General features: G+C 36.4%; 1 protein-coding gene and 1 long non-coding RNA gene across 13 annotated transcripts in view; both read right to left on the reverse strand.

Moving 5' to 3' along the window:
• The window catches only part of mbnl2 (muscleblind-like splicing regulator 2), a 78,555-nt gene that overhangs the window by 19,530 nt on the left and 37,279 nt on the right, over nucleotides 1-21,746 (reverse strand). For all 12 annotated transcript variants that reach the window (XR_010527674.2, XR_010527679.2, XR_010527680.2 and 9 more), the window contains exons 3-5: nucleotides 15,346-15,510; nucleotides 14,739-14,939; nucleotides 11,570-11,824 (exon numbers count right to left, since the gene is read on the reverse strand). Coding sequence is in view for 4 of the 12 variants with exons in the window: in XM_065254130.2 (XP_065110202.1) it covers nucleotides 11,570-11,824; nucleotides 14,739-14,939; nucleotides 15,346-15,510 (621 nt within the window). In the remaining 8 variants the exon portion in view is untranslated. The remainder of the gene's footprint in view (nucleotides 1-11,569; nucleotides 11,825-14,738; nucleotides 14,940-15,345; nucleotides 15,511-21,746) is intronic.
• LOC135735657 (uncharacterized) lies at nucleotides 7,301-9,515 on the reverse strand. Its single transcript, XR_010527682.2, has 4 exons — nucleotides 7,844-9,515; nucleotides 7,616-7,762; nucleotides 7,461-7,526; nucleotides 7,301-7,383 (listed from the first exon to the last, which is right to left on the reverse strand). It is a non-coding gene; the product is annotated as an uncharacterized lncRNA (long non-coding RNA).

Below are 21,746 nucleotides of genomic sequence, written 5' to 3' on the forward strand. Positions count from 1 at the left end.
TACAATAGAGAACATACGCGGATGCGTGTTCATATACACCGTTAAGAAACTTTAAAACGATTAAAAAATTCATATCTTTGGGGTTTTGTTTTAAATTAATGACATCTTAAAACCAACTGGGAATATGTGTTTATTACACAATAAAATGTAATTCTGGCCGCTCTGACAAAATAAGGGTTTAATTTTAGAATTAGGGAATTCTTTAATCAAGTCCCTGATTAAAACACATGAATGCGCGAACCACAGTTGCCAGAGAACGTATGCTGAGGTGCTCTTATGGCGTTAAGAACCTTTTTATTGTTTAAGACATTTTGACCCCATTTCCTGGTTTTGGTGTCCGCTGTGGATCCCATTCCCAAATCTATGTGTTTATTATACAACAAATGCAATTCTGTCAGCATTTCTAGTTTAGAACGCCTCTGATTTAAACATGCGGGTTTTAAAATGAAACGGCCATGTGACTTTTATGACAAAAGCTATTCGATCTTAATTTTTTGTTTTAACATCCAAAAGTTTTTATACACATTCCATAATTAAACATCTAGGTGTGTATGAGTAAGTTTATATCTAATGTCACACGAGCAGCACCAAATCGCGCTTGTGTCTCTGTGTGTGCATACAGGCTGTTTATGTGGGGGCGTGTTTATGAGCCCGTGTCTTTGCAAGGTGTGTGTGCGTGTGTGTGTGTGTGTGTGTGTGTGTGTGTGTGTGTGTGTGTGTGTGTGTGTGTGTGTGTGTGTGTGTGTGTGTGTGTGTTTGCATGGGGGTCTATGATGTCTCTGTTTGTTACTAAAGTTTTGACATTAAGTCTGTGTCCTCATTGACAATAAGTAAGGGTTTTTAGATGTAGGCTTCATTACACAGATACTGATTAAATCATGTTATCCATTATTTGCGATTTAAAGAAACTTAAAAGGTTTAAGACATTTTATCTCACATTGTGGGGTTGTTTTTAATTAATGTAACCTTAAACCCCTCTGTTATCCATTTAGGGAACAATAAAATGTTAGCAAATATTATTTATCAAAGTTGACGATGTTATAAGCCAGGATGTCACTAACGTGACAACAAACATTTATTTAAAGACAAAACATTTTAACAAATTGCCATGGCTTACAGAGACACACTAGACTTAATAATAAAAATAAAAATATACTATTCGAACATCCTAACCTGATATTAGGTTAGATTAGGTTTAAGGTCAATCAGCGTCTTTAGCTTTACAACTTACAGCACAAAACCCCCCCAATGACAGGATTTTTATGAAGTGAAGCAGACCCTTGGTATGCCTGTGGGGTTAGGTTCAACTAAGGTCAACATCTATCAGTGCATAATAAGCAAACATGAAATTATATTTTACCTATGGTTTGTTAATGATGTTTCTAGGTTCGCGTATTTTTTCTGAAACAAACTTTTCTTTTCAAACTTAGTTAGGATACACATGTTGTCGCCTCAAACACCTGATCAAAGTTTTTCTTCGCTAGCGACAACTAATGTCAGAGATTTTGTAAATTCATCAGATGGTTTTACGTGTGTATTTCTTAAACAAACATGTTGCTTTTCAATCTTAGTCAGAGTTCATACGTTTTGTTTTTTCATAAGTTGTTCATAGTTTTTTCTTCGCTAGTGTCAACTAATGTCTGAGATTTTGTAAATTCATCAGATGTTTCTTACTTGTGTATTTTCTTAAACAAACTATTCTTTTCAATCTTAGACAGTCTTCATACGTTTGTCTTTCGATAAGTTGTTCATAGTTTTTCTTCGCTAGTGGCAACTCATGGCTGAGATTTGTAAATTTCATCAGATGTTCTTACATGTGTATTTTCTGAAACAAATTTATGCTTTTCAAACTTAGGTAGTCATCATACTTTTGTCTTTCGATAAGTTGTTCATAGTTTTTTATGTGGAAGTGTCAACTTATGTCTGAGATTTTGTAAATTCATCAGATGTTTCTTACGTGTATATTTTCTTAAACAAACATTTTTTGTTTTTCAAACATAGTTAGGATACACACTTTTGTCGCCTCAAACACTTGATCAAAGTTTTTTCTTCGTTAGTGTCAACTAATGTCTGAGATTTTGTAAATTCATCAGATGTTTCTTACTTGTGTATTTTCTTAAACAAACTTTTCTTTTCAATCTTAGACAGTCTTCATACGTTTGTCTTTCGATAAGTTGTTCATAGTTTTTCTTCGATAGTGTCAATTCATGTCTGAGATTTGTAAATTTCATCATATGTTCTTACATGTGTATTTTCTGAAACAAATTTATGCTTTTCAAACTTAGGTAGTCATCATACTTTTGTCTCTACATACATTTGTTCAAAGTTTCTTGTAGCTAGTGTCAACTGATGTCTGAGATTTTGTAAATTCAACAGATGGTCTTACGTGTGTATTTCTTAAACAAACATGTTGCTGTTCAAACTTAGGCAGAGTTCATACGTTTGTCTTTTCATAAGTTGTTCATAGTTTTTATTTGTTAGTGTCAACTAATGACAGAGATTTTGTAAACTCATCAGATTCAAACAAAACTCATTCATTTCTGTAGTTTATGTAACACCTTGTCAAACTCTTAAAGGTAGTACTAACTGTTTAAAACAACAATGCAAAGTATTTTAGATTTACTTGATAAATCTTTTACATCAAAACAAACTAGGATAGCAATATGGCTGAATCTGTAACAGGTGATACCACCAATAGCGTGTTGTACATAACAAAGTCTGCAAAATAATAAAGATTGATTAGGTTTTTATTTAGTAAACCTTTTAACATAAAGTGTAGAGTCTTTTGTATGTAACAACAAAGATGCGATGAAACAACGCAAAACAAGAGAGGATGCATACATCTACAAATGGGGCAATGTTTGAAATAGTTTCCCCGTATAGCCTCTAAATTCGGGACCAATAGATTAAAGACATTGCCCCATTTGTAGATGTATGCATCCTCTCTTGTTTTGCGTTGTTTCATCGCATCTTTGTTGTTACATACAAAAGACTCTACACTTTATGTTAAAAGGTTTACTAAATAAAAACCTAATCAATCTTTATTATTTTGCAGACTTTGTTATGTACAACACGCTATTGGTGGTATCACCTGTTACAGATTCAGCCATATTGCTATCCTAGTTTGTTTTGATGTAAAAGATTTATCAAGTAAATCTAAAATACTTTGCATTGTTGTTTTAAACAGTTAGTACTACCTTTAAGAGTTTGACAAGGTGTTACATAAACTACAGAAATGAATGAGTTTTGTTTGAATCTGATGAGTTTACAAAATCTCTGTCATTAGTTGACACTAACAAATAAAAACTATGAACAACTTATGAAAAGACAAACGTATGAACTCTGCCTAAGTTTGAACAGCAACATGTTTGTTTAAGAAATACACACGTAAGACCATCTGTTGAATTTACAAAATCTCAGACATCAGTTGACACTAGCTACAAGAAACTTTGAACAAATGTATGTAGAGACAAAAGTATGATGACTACCTAAGTTTGAAAAGCATAAATTTGTTTCAGAAAATACACATGTAAGAACATATGATGAAATTTACAAATCTCAGACATGAATTGACACTATCGAAGAAAAACTATGAACAACTTATCGAAAGACAAACGTATGAAGACTGTCTAAGATTGAAAAGAAAAGTTTGTTTAAGAAAATACACAAGTAAGAAACATCTGATGAATTTACAAAATCTCAGACATTAGTTGACACTAACGAAGAAAAAACTTTGATCAAGTGTTTGAGGCGACAAAAGTGTGTATCCTAACTATGTTTGAAAAACAAAAAATGTTTGTTTAAGAAAATATACACGTAAGAAACATCTGATGAATTTACAAAATCTCAGACATAAGTTGACACTTCCACATAAAAAACTATGAACAACTTATCGAAAGACAAAAGTATGATGACTACCTAAGTTTGAAAAGCATAAATTTGTTTCAGAAAATACACATGTAAGAACATCTGATGAAATTTACAAATCTCAGCCATGAGTTGCCACTAGCGAAGAAAAACTATGAACAACTTATCGAAAGACAAACGTATGAAGACTGTCTAAGATTGAAAAGAATAGTTTGTTTAAGAAAATACACAAGTAAGAAACATCTGATGAATTTACAAAATCTCAGACATTAGTTGACACTAGCGAAGAAAAAACTATGAACAACTTATGAAAAAACAAAACGTATGAACTCTGACTAAGATTGAAAAGCAACATGTTTGTTTAAGAAATACACACGTAAAACCATCTGATGAATTTACAAAATCTCTGACATTAGTTGTCGCTAGCGAAGAAAAACTTTGATCAGGTGTTTGAGGCGACAACATGTGTATCCTAACTAAGTTTGAAAAGAAAAGTTTGTTTCAGAAAAAATACGCGAACCTAGAAACATCATTAACAAACCATAGGTAAAATATAATTTCATGTTTGCTTATTATGCACTGATAGATGTTGACCTTAGTTGAACCTAACCCCACAGGCATACCAAGGGTCTGCTTCACTTCATAAAAATCCTGTCATTGGGGGGGTTTTGTGCTGTAAGTTGTAAAGCTAAAGACGCTGATTGACCTTAAACCTAATCTAACCTAATATCAGGTTAGGATGTTCGAATAGTATATTTTTATTTTTATTATTAAGTCTAGTGTGTCTCTGTAAGCCATGGCAATTTGTTAAAATGTTTTGTCTTTAAATAAATGTTTGTTGTCACGTTAGTGACATCCTGGCTTATAACATCGTCAACTTTGATAAATAATATTTGCTAACATTTTATTGTTCCCTAAATGGATAACAGAGGGGTTTAAGGTTACATTAATTAAAAACAACCCCACAATGTGAGATAAAATGTCTTAAACCTTTTAAGTTTCTTTAAATCGCAAATAATGGATAACATGATTTAATCAGTATCTGTGTAATGAAGCCTACATCTAAAAACCCTTACTTATTGTCAATGAGGACACAGACTTAATGTCAAAACTTTAGTAACAAACAGAGACATCATAGACCCCCATGCAAACACACACACACACACACACACACACACACACACACACACACACACACACACACACACACACACACACACACACACACGCACACACACCTTGCAAAGACACGGGCTCATAAACACGCCCCCACATAAACAGCCTGTATGCACACACAGAGACACAAGCGCGATTTGGTGCTGCTCGTGTGACATTAGATATAAACTTACTCATACACACCTAGATGTTTAATTATGGAATGTGTATAAAAACTTTTGGATGTTAAAACAAAAAATTAAGATCGAATAGCTTTTGTCATAAAAGTCACATGGCCGTTTCATTTTAAAACCCGCATGTTTAAATCAGAGGCGTTCTAAACTAGAAATGCTGACAGAATTGCATTTGTTGTATAATAAACACATAGATTTGGGAATGGGATCCACAGCGGACACCAAAACCAGGAAATGGGGTCAAAATGTCTTAAACAATAAAAAGGTTCTTAACGCCATAAGAGCACCTCAGCATACGTTCTCTGGCAACTGTGGTTCGCGCATTCATGTGTTTTAATCAGGGACTTGATTAAAGAATTCCCTAATTCTAAAATTAAACCCTTATTTTGTCAGAGCGGCCAGAATTACATTTTATTGTGTAATAAACACATATTCCCAGTTGGTTTTAAGATGTCATTAATTTAAAACAAAACCCCAAAGATATGAATTTTTTAATCGTTTTAAAGTTTCTTAACGGTGTATATGAACACGCATCCGCGTATGTTCTCTATTGTAAACGCTGGAACACAATCTAATGGCTTGATCAGAATATTGTGCACGAAAAGATTAAGATTTTATTTATATTAAAATAAATACCCTTTAGTCTAAAGACTATAGTATTGTTGGGTCCCCGGTGATTTTGACACCGTTCATCGCTATACACATACTGAATATTTCATTAAATAATTTGTTACAACCAAATGCTTTATTTTTGTCAGTGTGCTATTACATTTTTACCACTACAGTTTTAAAAAGACCCTAGTTTACATCCCGCCACCTGCTGTGAACAGCTATCATCATCCCACACACACTGTTATAAGACCATCATCAGAAACAGAAAAATATCTGATCAGAAAAATATATCTTATAGTTAAATAGATAATAGTACATTTAATGTTAACCAATTACAACTAAAAGATTTTATTCTTGCGTGACTTTAAAAAAGTCTCTTGACAAAACAAACGTATATATCAAGTTGTATTTATAAGATAGACACAATCATTTTTCCTAAAATCTAAAATAATAATTTATTTTTGTCAGAGCAGACAATATAATACTCTTTGTATAATATCCACATATTCACACATGTTTTAAGAAGCGTTTAATTAAAAATAAACCCCTAAAATGAGTTGTAGACGTCTTAAAAACATTTAAAAAGTTTATTAACGTCAGCTATAAGTTTCTCTGTCACCATCGGTGCACGTATACATATGTCTTAATCATAGCCTTGGTTAAAGATTCCCCTAAATCTAAAAAACTCCTATTTTGCCATAGTGGACAGAATTACATTTTATGAAGGTTAATTTAAAACGGCATATATGAACACACACCCGGCGCTTTGTCAGGCACCGCCGGATCTTTAATACGCGTGAAACTATAGAGCAGGTTATGAAAAGATTCACGGAGTTCCTGAAACCGTTTAAAATTTTATTTAGTTTAGACTATCGTCTAAATATTGTAGTATTGACGGCGCCGAAGGATATGGCACAGGTCATTGCTTAAACTATACACGTATACGGAATATTTAATTAAATAACTTGTGATGTTACAAAAAACAGTTTTAATCATAGCATTGTTCATGATCTGTCTAAATCTAAAATAAACATTTACTTTTTTGATACCGTAATGGGGAATTATTTGACTCCACTTTGAGTTTTAGAAATCTCTACTCGCTTTACACCACGCACCCCTGTGAAAGAATGCATGCTTGTGAGAAGGAGGGAGGAAGGGTGAGAGCTGACATCGAATGCCAAAACACGAGCTGTCACACACGAACCGTCATTAAACATAACAGCATACGCTTGACATAAAACACACGCAGTCAATTGACCTAAAATCTGAAATAATAATTTATTTTTGTCAGAGCAGTCAATATAATACTCATTGTATAATATACACATTTTCACACATGTTTTAAGAAGCCTTTAATTAAAAATAAACCCTAAAATGAGGTGAAGATGTCTTAAACAAGCTCTGTGGACAAATCAAACACATGTATCCAGTATCCGAAACGTTTTAAATCCAATTTGCCACAAAATGTTTAAAATGTCCCAGACAAATCCAAAAAAGTCTCTGATTTTTCTCTTTTTTAAAGATACGTCCAAAGCGTTGTGTTCTGTATCCTAACCTGTAAACAGATAAAAACAAGTTATAAGGACAAATATCTAAATAAAACAACTTTTTTCTTATGCAATATAAACGTACCGTGGAGATCCGCTATATATTTTGCAATAGTACACGCAACGTTCGCTTTGCCGCTGATATCCAAACCTTTAAAACAGATAACACATGTTATTAGAAAATATTAAAACAAACCAGTTTGTTTAAATCTATTGTAACAGGATTAAATAAATACACACCGGACAACACGAGCCACTCGGCGTCTCTTTGCTCCAAGATTTCCTTGTTACGCTGCTGGTGGTTCTAGTCACGGTCTGACTTTTTTGTTCATTCCACTCTTCTCCGCGATTTACCAGGAATAGTAAATACCAGCTTAGACAATTTCGCTGCAAGACCAGAGATCGAATTTTTAGTTTTTAAATAATCAGACAAAATAATGAAACGAACACAGCGTAACACATACATACCAATAGACTTGAGTATAACAGCTCTGCTCCATCCAAACTGATGCCGGAGATCTCTTGTCGCTCCCCAATAAAGGTTCGGTCATAAACTTTCAAAGATTACAGCACACGACCCCCACACAAACACACACTGACATAATATCAGCATCAGAAAACTTTGTGTCTGAACAGAAAATAGACTAGTTCGATAGAAAATATCGGCTTTAAGTTTAACCAGTTACAACTAAAATATTTTATTCTTGCGTGACTTTAAAGAAGTCTCTTTACAAAACAAACGTATTATCAAGTTGTATTTATAAGACACACGCAGTCAATTCCCCTAAACCTAAAATAATACTTTATTTTTGTCAGAGCAGACAATATAAGACTCTTTGTATAATATACACATATTCACACATGTTTTAAGAAGCCTTTAATTAAAAATAAAACCCCAAAATGGGGTGAATACGTCTTAAAAACATTTAAAAGATTACTAACGTCATATATAAGTTTCTCTGTCACCATCTGTGCACGTATACACATGTCTTAATCAGAGACTTGGTTAAAGATTCCACTAAATCTAAAATAAAATCCTATTTTGCCATAGTGGACAGAATTACATTTATTAACATTATTTTAAAATGGCAGATATGAACACTCACCCGGCGCTTTGTCATGCACCGCCGGATCTTTAATACGCGTGAAACTATAGTGCAGGTTATGAAAAGATTCACGGAATTCCTGAACCGTTTAAAAATTTATTTAGTTTAGACTATCGTCTAAAGATTGTAGTATTGGCTCAGATCATTGCTTAAACTATACCCATATACGGAATATTTAATTAAATAACTTGTGATGTTACAATCAAAAGTTTTAATCGTAGCATTGTTCATGATTTGTCTAAATCTAAAATAAACATTTACTTTTTGACACCGTAATGGGGGATTGTTTTACCAACATTGAGTTTTTGAAATCTTTAATCGCTTTACAACACGCACCCCTGTGAAAGAATGCAGGTCTTGTGAGAAAGGAGGGAGGAATGGTGAGAGCTGACATCAAATGTCGAAACACGAGCTGTCACACACGAGCCGTCATTAAACATATCAGCATAGGCTTGACATAAAATACACTCAGGAAAAACAATCACTCTAAATGACCGGCCATAAAACCATTAAATACTTTCTGTCTAAAGTTGACAACTTGTACAGATTTTGATTGATGGTCCCGCCCCCTGTCAAACAAGTCATAAAAACACAAACTGTCAAAACACCATCTGTTAAGGAGTCATAAAACACAAACTGTCATAAAACCATCTGTTAAGGGTCATAAAACACAACCTGTCAAAACACCATCTGTCATGGGGTCATAAAACACCATCTGTCAAGGGTCATAAAACGCCATCTGTCAAGGGGTCATAAAAACGACCTGTCAGACAGCAACTGTCACCGGGTGGGGGAGGGGGTCATAAAAGTTTGACGAATGGTGCCCCCATACAACTACTTACTTTGACTCTGATCCTCTTAGCATTAACACGCAGCCCATTAAATTTCGATCATGTCCACACTGCAAAAAATTACTTTCTTAATATTTTCTTGATGAGCAAAATGACCTAAGAAAATGGATTTTTAGACAAAAAGAAAATACAATTTAAGTGATTTTATTCTTAAAACAAGCAAAAAAAAAATCTGCCAATGGGGTGAAACATTTTTTTGAATTAAGTGTATAAGAAAAAAGTTTACATTTTTTTCTTACTCCGTTGGCAGATTTTTAAAGGTTGTTTTAAACACAAATTTACTTAAATTGTATGTTTTTTTTGTCTAAAAACTAGATTTATTTTCTTATATGTCATTTTGCTAATCAAGAAATGCATCTTAATTTAAGAATGTTTAGATATATGTACTAAAAACAAGACAAAAATACTAAGAAAGAAATTTTCTGCAGAGCATACTTTTTACCATCATATACATACTGTATCGAAACCTACATCTGCCATTCTGAGAGCTCACTGCAATGCATTCTGGGATTTGCTTTCTCTACAATAGGCAAATGATAAAACTGCATATTTATGCCATTTAACTTCTCAATAGTCTTTGAGTAAGGAGTTCAAACAATACTTAAACGTCTACGTAGGAAGGCTGCTTACTCAAGCTTATACGTGTGCTTTTAATATACATTAGGAAGGGGTGGAACAGGATAAAAGCGTTCCTGAGCTTCATGCTTTTCTCCCCGCCGCCAACATAGAGAACCATTAAAATAAATACACCACCCACATGGGTTTATTATAATACAGAATTACATAACCTTCCACCAAGAGAAAACAAAACAATCTGACAGAGGTGAGAAAACAAAGACTCCTGACTTTAAACCCTTCTCTGGGGTCGCCTGTTTACCGGGTGTGGGGCTTCATTCAGCATTCCTGAGAAAATTCCTGCTTTGTTATCTGCTGTGTTATTACAGCAACATCTGTGACATTGTCCCTGAAGGCTAACATTGGTTTACCCAGTAGCCAAAGCCGAAGGGTTTATCTCGGGAAGCTTGAGAAACACAGGCTTTATTTTCATCCACGCTTTTCTGGTTAAGGCTTGTGAGCGGTACTTGACTGTACTTGAGTCGCCCTCTTACCCAGACACCAGAATGGAGAAATAAAAGGGGAGTTAAGGACAAAACAAAAAGAGAAAATAAACAGCCATACGAATGAGGCCAAGCTGGTGAGTGCCATGAGAGTAAACGCAAAAAAGTAAAAGCACACCAGAATTATGAGAGGAACACACCAAGCTGCCAAATATCGCATCCTAACTGCAAGCGATCAAAGCATTGCGATCTTTTAATCAAAGAAACCGAATTATGCAAATCGGTTTCTTGAAATGTAGACAGCTGTGGTTATTAAAATCATGCATTTTTAACGCCACATTGACAGCTTCAAAGATTTGAATAAGAGCGATGTAGTTTTGTCTACAATACAAAGCAAGCACAAGAAAACTAGATCGCTCAAATTATAATCACCAAAATTGACATTTATCGCATCGCAATTGCTTGCAGCGTGGACACGCGTTACAGCCTGGTATGCGGCAACAGGTAACGTTTCATTCGAGTAATGGATGAATCTGTACATTCATGTCAGTTTGGCATGAAGATCTCATCCATCTCTTTAATTTAATCTTGAATGATTTTTAAGGAATCAGACCCTCTGGTGGGCAGAGATATGAGGGTGAGAGTCACCCGTGACCTTGTGCGAGCAAAAAGCTTTTAAGCCATCATGCTTATTATATTAATATACTACTGCTAATAATTATATTAGCATCAATAACAGTAGATGCATAAAAAGGGGAAGATGTGTCTTCACGTAGCCAACCTCTCTCTCTCTCTTTCTCTCTACACACCCTGTTTAATAGGACTAAAATCCTCCCGGGACGAGATAAGGGCATTGACATAGATTTGGCTAGCAACCCCGCCCAGATTCTGGAGATGGGTCATGGCTATATAATAATAAAGCAGTGCTCCACATTTAATGTGCTAACATCATCAGATATCTCAATCTGAGCCTCTACGGATCTTAACATGTGTTATCAATTGATTTTATCGTACACAGAGCTGAAGGTTTCACAATTTCAAGCACTGCCTTGCTTATGATTAAATGTGTTGTGACAATGCGCTTAACTGAAACTGTTTAACTAGTATCATCAGTTTACTAATGAGTTGACTGCAATACGAACTCTACTCGTAGTTTGTCTGCGATTGCGTGTAGCTCACCATAGCTGCAGCGGCCGCGTGTGCTGCGACGGCCGTCTGGTTGGCCTGGTGCTGCGCTGCTTTGATCTTGGCCTGCAGATGCGCTGGAGGGTGGAAGTACTTGCACTTTTCGCGCGAGCATCGACTCTTGATGTAGTCCATGCACACGGTGACCGTGTTGTCGCTCGTGTCGATCATGGGGCTGTCGCTGGGATGGGCAAAGCGGCAGTCGGTCTCGCCGCGAGCGCAGTTGCCCCGCTGAAACTCACGACACACCTGGTTCGCGCGTGTGCGTGACAGAAAACAAGACATATGCAAACACACAGATGAGTCATTGAAGTTATAAGAACACAGGTTTGATAAACACAGAGAGCAGAATAATATTGACGAAATGACACAGTTGGTGTAGGAGGGTCTCGGAGGAATCAGACTCTCTCATTATCAGATCACTCAGTTGCTAAGTGATAGCACATTTACCGGCACAAAAACAACCTTCAACTGTTATTGTTTTAATGGCACCAGTAATGTCCTTGCAAGGCAGATATGTATTGTAATTTTAGCTGACGTACAGACACCAAACTTCAATCTGTGGATCATTTCAGCCTAAGGTATGCCATGCATTTACATTACTACTAAACTTTGGGTGCTTCTCGATACTCAAATTGAAGCATCCTTGTTTTCTTGCTCCTCCAGCCCGTAACATGGAAACCGATTACGTTCCTCCATCTTGTAGGAAATCACAATTATTTAAATGCACCGTGAGGAGGTGAGGAACGAGGAGTCATGAATAAGGATACACAAGTGTATCGACTAAACTAAATTCTTCTCCCCTTTAGGGCTGGGCCGGTTTGGATTTTTTTTTACCGCGGTCGGTAATCAACAAATTCCCGCGGTTTTGCGGTTTATTGGCAAGACAATGAGTTAAATAACATGCATGATTTATTTATCTTTAAAACAAAACACGTGCAAATTACTTAAGGAACATGTAAAGTGAATTTTATTTCCTTCCACATTTCTTCAATTTCAACATTCAACAACTTGAACAATTAGTATTATCAGTTAAAAAAAATGTTAACGCATTGTGCGTGTCCACACGTACCTACAGACATTTCGCCACTTTTCTATCCTTAATTTGTGAATAGCCTGTAAGGACGCAAATTATTGCTGCCCTGATGGTCTGGTAAAATAAACATTTGTATGAGAAATCAATTGTACTGCATATGTGTCTGTGCTTGAGTATAGCTGGGAAGCTGCACGGAGACGCGTGTGTGTGTGTGCAAGATGACGCGGTCTGTCTGTCTCGCGCGCGCCTGGGCAGTCCGCCTCTGTTGCGCGTGCTTGGACAGACCGCTTCTATCCTCGACCCTTACCATAAACATCTGTCTTTTTCCACAAACAGAGAAAGAAGACGCAAAAGCAAAACTTTTTGAAATGTGTCCTGCTTTAGAAATGGCCACTGTTGTAGACTAGATCAGAGGTCCCCAGGGTCGCGACCCAGTACTGGGTCGTGGACAAGTTGCCACCGGGTCACAAGAACGTCCCGAAAAAATGTGTATAATAGCCACGTAATAGCTTAATCGGGTATTTTGTATTGTAAGAGCCGACTTCAAATAAGAGCGGTATGGCGGTAATCCGGTTACCGCCCCAGGCCTACTCCCCTTCACATCATAATGTCTTCAAATCGCATTCCAACATGCATAAATGTTAGCATTTATCATTAAGTTATTGTAAATAAAGATTAATTTCAGATGGTAATACACATAATATTTGGTAGAACACATAATATTTAGAGCACTTTTATAGGATTACTTACTCACCCCCATGTCATCCAATATGTTTATGTCTTTCTTTGTTCAATTAAGAATACTTTTTTTTGAGGATTTTTCTCAATTTAATAGACTTTATTGGAACGCAACAGTTCACAGTTTCAATGCAATTTAAAATTGCAGTTTCAACTTTGCTTCAATGGGCTCTAAATGATCCTAACCGAGGCATAAGGGTCTTATCTAGTGAATCGATCGCAAAATAAAGAGTACTTTTTAACCACAACTTCTCGTCTTGCACTAACCATGCGCTAGTGTGACCTTACTTATTAAGTTATTAATAAGTACTTACGTTAACAAGTTGAAAGGTCATGCATGAAGTATGCAAAACAACGTATCCGACTCTGTTGTTTGTGGACAATACCAATTAATGTCTTTGTGTCATATTTGGTAAAAAATGGTTCGCAAGTGTGCGTTTCACATACGTGACCTTTCCACTTTATTACGCAATACGTAAGGTCGCACTGGCGCGTCACAAGACAAAGTTTTGAAGTTTAAAAAGTACATCTTTTTATTTTTCTTTACGAAAATGATTGTTTATCTAGATGAGACCCTTATGCCTTGTTTAGGATCAATTGAAGCTGCATTGAAACTGTGAACTGTTGAGGTCCAAAAAAGTCTATAAATTGCGAAAAATCCTACAATGTTCTCCTCAAAAAACTTAATTTCTTCTCGACTGAACAAAGAAAGACATAAACATATTGGATGACATGGGGGTGAGTAAATTATCTGGATTTTTTATGATAAGTGGAGTATACCTTTAAGAATGTATTTGATTTGAATGTAGTGTGCAATGAACTCGAGTATGTTTTACTTAATTTTGATTATTTACCTTTTTTAGTATTTAATGCACTTGATATTTGATAATAGAAAACTTAATGAGAGTGAGGATTCATTTCACTTAATAATTTAGAAACGAGGATGCACAAATAAGAATTGAGAGGCACCTTTCATCTCTCATTGACTTTGACATTCAGTATTTAAATTTAAATAAAAAAGGCATTTAATATCTATACACTGATTTGCTTTTGATATTTCTTGAATATATTTGCATTTCAAAAACATATTCATCTTAAATATTTCATTATATAGTCAGTAGATTTAGATGTTTTTATCTCCTGTTTATTTTAAAATTGCAAAAATACCTTTTCAAACAAATCTCTTTTGTTGCTTTTGACATTTATATCATCTTCATCCTTTTGCTGCCTTGCAAGATCTGGTACTTTCCTCTACAATTGCATATATTCAGGATTTACATCACTTTCAATAATTACAATGAGATTAATATTGAGCATAGTAGATCTTTGGTTCAGATATGATTTGGTTCATCTCAAGACCCCTCATGCTGAAAGAGGAGCGTGATTTACCTCCAGTTTGTCTGTGCGCAGTAGTTTCTGTGTAGAGGAGGAACTGGGCATGCTGACGGGTGGGCTGCCCGGGACGATCACAGGGGTGCTGGGGAGCATTTCGGTGGGGACGAGACCCATGCTGTGACTCATAGGAGTCAGGTACGGTGCGTAGCTGAGACCAGGGTTCGAGCCCAGACCTTGATTGACGGAAAATGTAGGCTGTAAAGGAAGAATTAATATGGTAGAATTTATTTATTAGAAACTTTAATATTACACAAGCTATTTTCAAATAGATTTGAATGATTTACTGCATGTCTAACCTTTTCTTGCTGTAATGCATTATGGAATTGCGTTCTTCACAAAGGGTACATTACAATAAGAATTTAAATGAAATTGGTACTAAGAAAGTTTCTTATGACCTTACCATCAGGAGCACACCTATGATACCATTAAAATACCATTAACGGCATTTTTGCCTTTATTTGACAGAGTATCAAAGGGTATCAGCAAAGAACCTTGAGCCGGGATGTCTATTTTTGTACACTGTGCTTGTACACAGTACTACCATATGACAATAAAGGATTTTGCTTAGAAAACAGTGTGCATTGTTCTAGATGGTTCTTACCATTGGTTGCATGGTGGTGCCGGGTATCATGAACTGCATTTGCTGGGCGAGCATTGCCGCTGCAGTCTTCTGCTGGATGAGATTGTTGCGTCCGTTGATCTCCAGCTGGGTCTTTAGATGGGCTGGCGGGTGAAGATACTTACAGTTCTCACGCGAACACCGACCCTACAACAGAAAAAACAGAAACATCTCATTAACATCTTAGCTGTTTCTTCTGAAACCCCAAACTCGAGGTTTCAAACTTTGCTCAGATTTGCAAAAAAATAAAAATAACATATACCAGAGATCTTACTATGATGAAAAAAATGTTTTTTTTTGTTGAGTAAACTACTCCTTAAAGTCTCCTCAGCTATAAAAGAGTGATTCCTGAGCGGTAAGATAAAGCATAAGGCAGTAGTCTCAAAATCCCAGCCCACCCTTCCCCTCTTTGTGGCCCACGTCTGCTGTCAAAAATATATCATAATCTGGCACGCAGAAAGATTTTTATTCACTTTCTTTCATATTCATTAAATTTTTTAAAGGGGTCCATTCAGGTGCAGCGTCTAGCAACGGCCATTCAAAAGTTTTGCTAGCTTTTTGAAGCGTGTCTCTCCGTGTGTGCACTTTTGGGTGCACTTAAACAGATGGAGGGCGAATTCCAAACAGTGCAGCATAAACAGTCGCCCCACATAAAAACGTTACATTGTTTTTCATTGCTCTATTCTGTGTTAATGGACTACAGTTTGAGACACAGTAGCGCAACTCTGGACCGGACACATTCAACCGCATGTGCGTCTGAGTACAGAAAACTGCTCACTTTAGCGCCTTGTTGCGGTTAAATTGTTTAATCACTTGAATGTTAACATTTGCAAGCCTTTGAACCACATGCAAATGATTTAAATGATTAAATTTGTGTATTAATCCACGAATCGCATGCGCGCCGAACTGTGGGTCGTGATCCATACGAATCACAGATCAACTGTGATCTATCACAGCACTATTATACGTTAAATAATAAAATTTACATTTACAGAAATATTGTACTTTTTTGAACGTTAAAATAGTTCTGCGGCCCTCCGACGAAATGTAAGAAATGGCCCCAAGCCAGTTTAAGTTTGAGACCCCTGGCATAAGGCATGTGGCAGTGCAGATGGCTCCTTCATACTGCGATACTCATCAAGCAGGACAAAGTTAAAAGTAGGTTCTTTACAAGGTCAAATATGTGTTGGCATGAAACTTCCACCGCAGGATATCCAGGACCACAGTAGAGAGGCTGAGATGTGAGAAACAGAGGAGGAGGGGTTAAAAAACGCAGTGAAAGCACATACTGCAGACACACAGAGAAAATTTCATGAACTGCAGATGATGCTTCACCCGACGTGAGCTAAGTGTGAGATCTTCACGGTAACCTGGAGCACAAATACAGCATCACGCTTTACCGTTTTACAGTACTGCAAAACATCCAGCATAAAATAAACACCATAAATAACAAATCTTAATTGTTATTATAATGACCTCACTTTCATATAAACACAAAGCAAATAATACTGTTGCTGTAATATTTTCAAAGCAAATACTACTCTAAGACCTTTCATACATCAGAATGCAAATATTCAAATGAGCTTAAAAGCTTAAGCATTTTACAATATTCAAATGAACGGAGTTTAATTATAATTCTCATTAAAATATCTTTTGCAAAAATGTGCGTGGTCAGCTTATCCGAGGTTTCACTTGCTTACTGCACAGTGGTTTATGAAAACAAGGATAAGAGCGCAAGGCTCAGGTTACAACAGAGAACAATATGATGGTGTGCTTAAAATAATGTGAAACTAGATCTTAACCTGGCATCGCTATCGTCTTTAATGATCCCAAAACACAGAGCATTACATTGCTGAATCAGCTTTTTGACTTTCAGTGCTCTCCACATGAGCGTTTCATCAATAACACAACACAAACTGTAATACTTGACTTTTGTAAATGCACTATGCCTGATAGTTCTCTTTTAGAGACCCAAAATGCATTGTTTATTAATAATAATTTAAGATTTGTCAGGAAGCAAAACATTTGCTTTACCAATTATTAGGGATGCACCGATATATCGGCCTAAAATTGGTATCGGCAGATAAAAGCTATTTTTCCCCACTATTGGAGCAATACCGAAAGATACCAATAGACGATGATCAGGGCAGATTAGCATTTCAAGACTTATCATTTAAAACAAGGAGTAAAAACTATGGGTATCTAGGGCCCTATGATGCAGAAAACACGGACAAAATCACGGAATCGAGACATGTAAATTTCATTTACTCTATAGTGCGGAATTTGGTAAATTTTGTAGAAAAAAAAAACATGTCAAAGAGACTGTCTGAGACCACAAAGTCTTGGAAAAAAAATGGAGAAATTTAAATGTAAGACCCTCCTAACATACAATCAAGCAGTTTTATCTCAGTTTTTATTACTGTTCACTAAATTTGTCTGACAAAAATTCAACTCTTGAATTGTTTAATAAGTTTAATCATTAATTATTCTGATAAATATAATTTATTAATTTACAGAATCCAGAAAAATTAAAACAGAACTGAATGGAATAAAAGTTACTAAAAAATAACAGAATTTAGAAAACTAAAACAGAAAAAACAGAATTTGAGAGAAAAAAAAACGGAATTTGGGAAAAAACGAATTTTATAGACAAACAAATTTTATTTCAGCAGTAACAACATAAGCGTCTGTCGTGGTCCACAATAACACATAGATTACCTAGGAAACCAAAACATTTGTTATTTACGATGAGGTATTAGTTCAAGGGATCAGTTTAGCAAATAGTCAGACCATAAAAAAACAAACAACGGAAGTAAAGTTTGGATCCAGACGTGTATCGCGTCAGTGCACTTGTGTCCGATGAAACCGTCTATAGGGCCCTAGGTATCTATCGGTATCATGCAAAGTAATCGAATATCAGTATTGGCACAGAGATTTTGTATCGGTCCATCCCTACCCCCAATTATTCTTTACTTTATATGAATGCAAAGCTAGGCTGAGTCACTGAAGCATCTGTTTTAAAAGATTTTACTATATTACTTACCTAATCCACCGAAGAATTATCAGGCTATTATCAGTGTATTATAAATAACTGCACATGTTTATTATTAATCATTATAAATACATAATCAATTATATACTGAGCTGAAGACAGGTCTAAACCCTCAAATTCCCAAATTTGCAGTGTAGTAATCTACAGGATCAGGGTAATGGTGTGGACGGGCTATCAATATCCCTGCCGGAAGAACAGCGTTCGACCTTCCAGACAAAACCTGAGAGGTGTAAAAGCCAATCAGTGTCTCTCTCGCTGCTTCCCACCGAATGACTGATGGGAAGGAGATGTGAAAGACATTTAGACATCCACCAGTAGTGATACTGGGAAAGGTTTCTACTGGAAAATGTATGAGATGGTTGATGTGCAAACACAGTTTGCCCTTATTGAGAGGAAAGTGCTGATTCAATAATGAGAAGGGGACGTCTATTTTTACAGACGAACAAGGCAGGATCGGTGCTGACAGAAGACCACAGGAAGCTTTTCCTATAGGCCGTATCAGATGTCCCAACCTTGTAATGCTACACAATACTGCAATCCTGCAATTACAGAGGCACCAGATTTAGAAATCTGAGCTGATAACAAGCTCGGACATTACGAAAAGAAGAGTTTGTGTGATGCAATAAAATAAAATAAAAAATGGGTGTGAGGATCATGGCAAACTTCCAATATCACGCAAATACCTGTTTTTTTTTAAACATCGCTCGTGGCAAACGGTTCGAAGCATTTCACGCCATCGCTAACATTGCCTGGTTAATGATCAGTCAAGTTTAATTTCATGCATGTTATGTCTTGAAAGGAAAGGAATTTGACTTTGATTAAAAACGGTGCTGCATAATAAATATTAAATATGTTTTGACAGGTTGATTTTGTCAGGTCAGTTGGGTTAGCACATGGTTAAAATTTTTTAAAACCAGCCTCCCCATGACAAAACGTAAAAGTAAAACACTAGCCAGATGTCAACATTCAGGTACTGCGAGTGCATCAATAACCTCAATTGTTTAACAGAGAGGTCAAAGTTACTCCAGATGTAGTTATTTTTTCAAGGCAGTGTAAAACACGATTAATTGAAGTTTCTCAAGTTTCACGTAACTGGTTCAACACTCTTAACAAACAGTATGACTTAATGTTGTGATTTCGAATACCTTACAAGAAAGAAAATAGCTCGTAGGCCACAACTGTTAAAAAATTAGTTTGTACATTTGTGGATCACATGGGCATTAAAACAGTAGTAGGCAAAAATGTCATAGCCAAACGCTCTTGGTGCTTTTCCACTGAAGTTTAGTGCTGCTTCAAAGTGGGTGGGATTATAGACTTAGGGAGCGAGCACATCAAGGCGTTTACGCCGGTGGCCAGCATATGTTTTCAATTTTCTCCAATGGAAGCGCTGTGCTTTTCATAAACGGCAACAGCTAGCGGGTTTTGTCCATGCTGAGCGCCAGCCCTCTTGCAAATGTGCAACTTTGGGTAAAACGCTCAGCTTATTAATGTCAATTCTCACTCGCCGTCTAATCACAGTGGAAGGGGGGGGGGACAAATATCACAACAAACATGTGCGACGACTGATAAACAAAGCAGAAGTATCATAGCTGACAAACGTTGGCATCGCCTGGCGTTTTCAGCCGCGTCTAATTGCTTTGGTGTACACGCCCTTTTATGGTTACAGTTGCCTCTACTGCCGTGACATTGATCTTAAAAACACAAAAACAAATGCTCAACACCAGAGCAAGAGAGTATATCGGTGAAATTGTGTTCTTAATTCTTGGCATGCAGATGTTTTTTACCCCTAAAAAGGAGTTTGAGAACTTGTACAACAAAGCACAGATGGCGAAATTACTTGGTTTGCTCGACAGCACATACGGGTAAAAGCTAATCTTGGATCTACAGTGTTATACATCACGCTTTGGTACCAGTATGGCTTGCCTGGAACCTTAATTTATAGTGCTCTCAATTGCATAGTACTAGGGCTGTGTATCGCCAACAATTCCCCGATACGATACGTATCCCGATACAAGGGTCCCGATACAAGGGTCCCGATTAGGGCTGGACCAGAAAATTCGAATATTCGAATATTCGTTCGGTGGGTTGACATTCGATTTTCAGTTTTGAGATTCGAATATATATATAAATATTTTTCAGCGTTAATGCAGAGCTTTTGCCAAGCAGGAAGTGCGCTTCATACTCCCGCTCTGTAGGTGGCGCAGAGAGACCAACATCCATAGCCAACAGCCATCAAACTCCACCAGTAGAAGAAGAAATCGCCTCGAACGGAAAGCGCGCTTCCTGCTTTGGCATTCACGCTAATAGTGTTGTAAATAACGTTCAGTTTCTTGCAAAAACTGATTGATTTGCTTCACAAGACGTCAATATGTCACACGGAGATATGGGGGATTACTTTTGTATTGGATATATATGCTTTAGCTCTTAAAGTGTGCGGATCGGTTGACTTGCATGATGGAGCACTGGGGTTTCTGCAAAATATCTTCATTATTGTTCTGATGAAAAAAACATATTGGATGGTGTAAGTGTTATAATAAATAAACAGTTTGTTGAACTTCGTTCATTTATTTTCGTTGTTTTATTTAAATAGCCTACCCTACGTTGTCAGTAATTACTGTGCTGCTAATTTCTGATACGGGAATGTTTGTTTGTTAGACAAATGTTGTTAGAAAATAGGCAACCTTATTAAAAGTATTGGTCTTGTGTTTTGTTTCACTAATGCTGTTCTCGCATGACGCATGACAGGCACGCCGCTTCCGGCTTGCGCTGTTCTGTAGTATTTTTAAAGTTTATTAATTCTAGAAGTGTCACATGTCCATATTGCACGAAAAAAATGCACTACACTCCCTTGAGTTCGCAGCAACACATCCGCCACATAATAAAACTGTGGATAGACAGACACACACATACACACACACACACAGATTCCTGCCTTTATTAAAGAGAAAAAATATGTTCAGCCCCTCCTTCCGAAGCTTCGAATATTCGATTTTATTTCTACTAGAGCTTCGAAGCTCAAAAAATGGTATTCGGAACAGCCCTAGTCCCGATACGATGTGCATCACAATACAAGACTATTTTGAATTACATTTTTGTTCAGAATTAAGTAACATTATTATTATTATTTGTTTATTGTACATTGAATAAGCAGTGTTGTAACAGTTGTGTTTTTGCCATTCATTTATTAGCTATTAGAAATATTTAAAATCCCACAGTTAGTACTTAACTTATGTTTTTTTAAAAGCAGTTTAACAAAGATGCGGGACTCCGCGGGACACATGCGTCCTTTCCATATGGATCACGGATCAACAGCAATTCGTCACGTTACTTT

This window comes from Paramisgurnus dabryanus, chromosome 4 (assembly GCF_030506205.2).
Source record: "Paramisgurnus dabryanus chromosome 4, PD_genome_1.1, whole genome shotgun sequence".
Lineage (NCBI taxonomy): Eukaryota > Metazoa > Chordata > Actinopteri > Cypriniformes > Cobitidae > Paramisgurnus > Paramisgurnus dabryanus.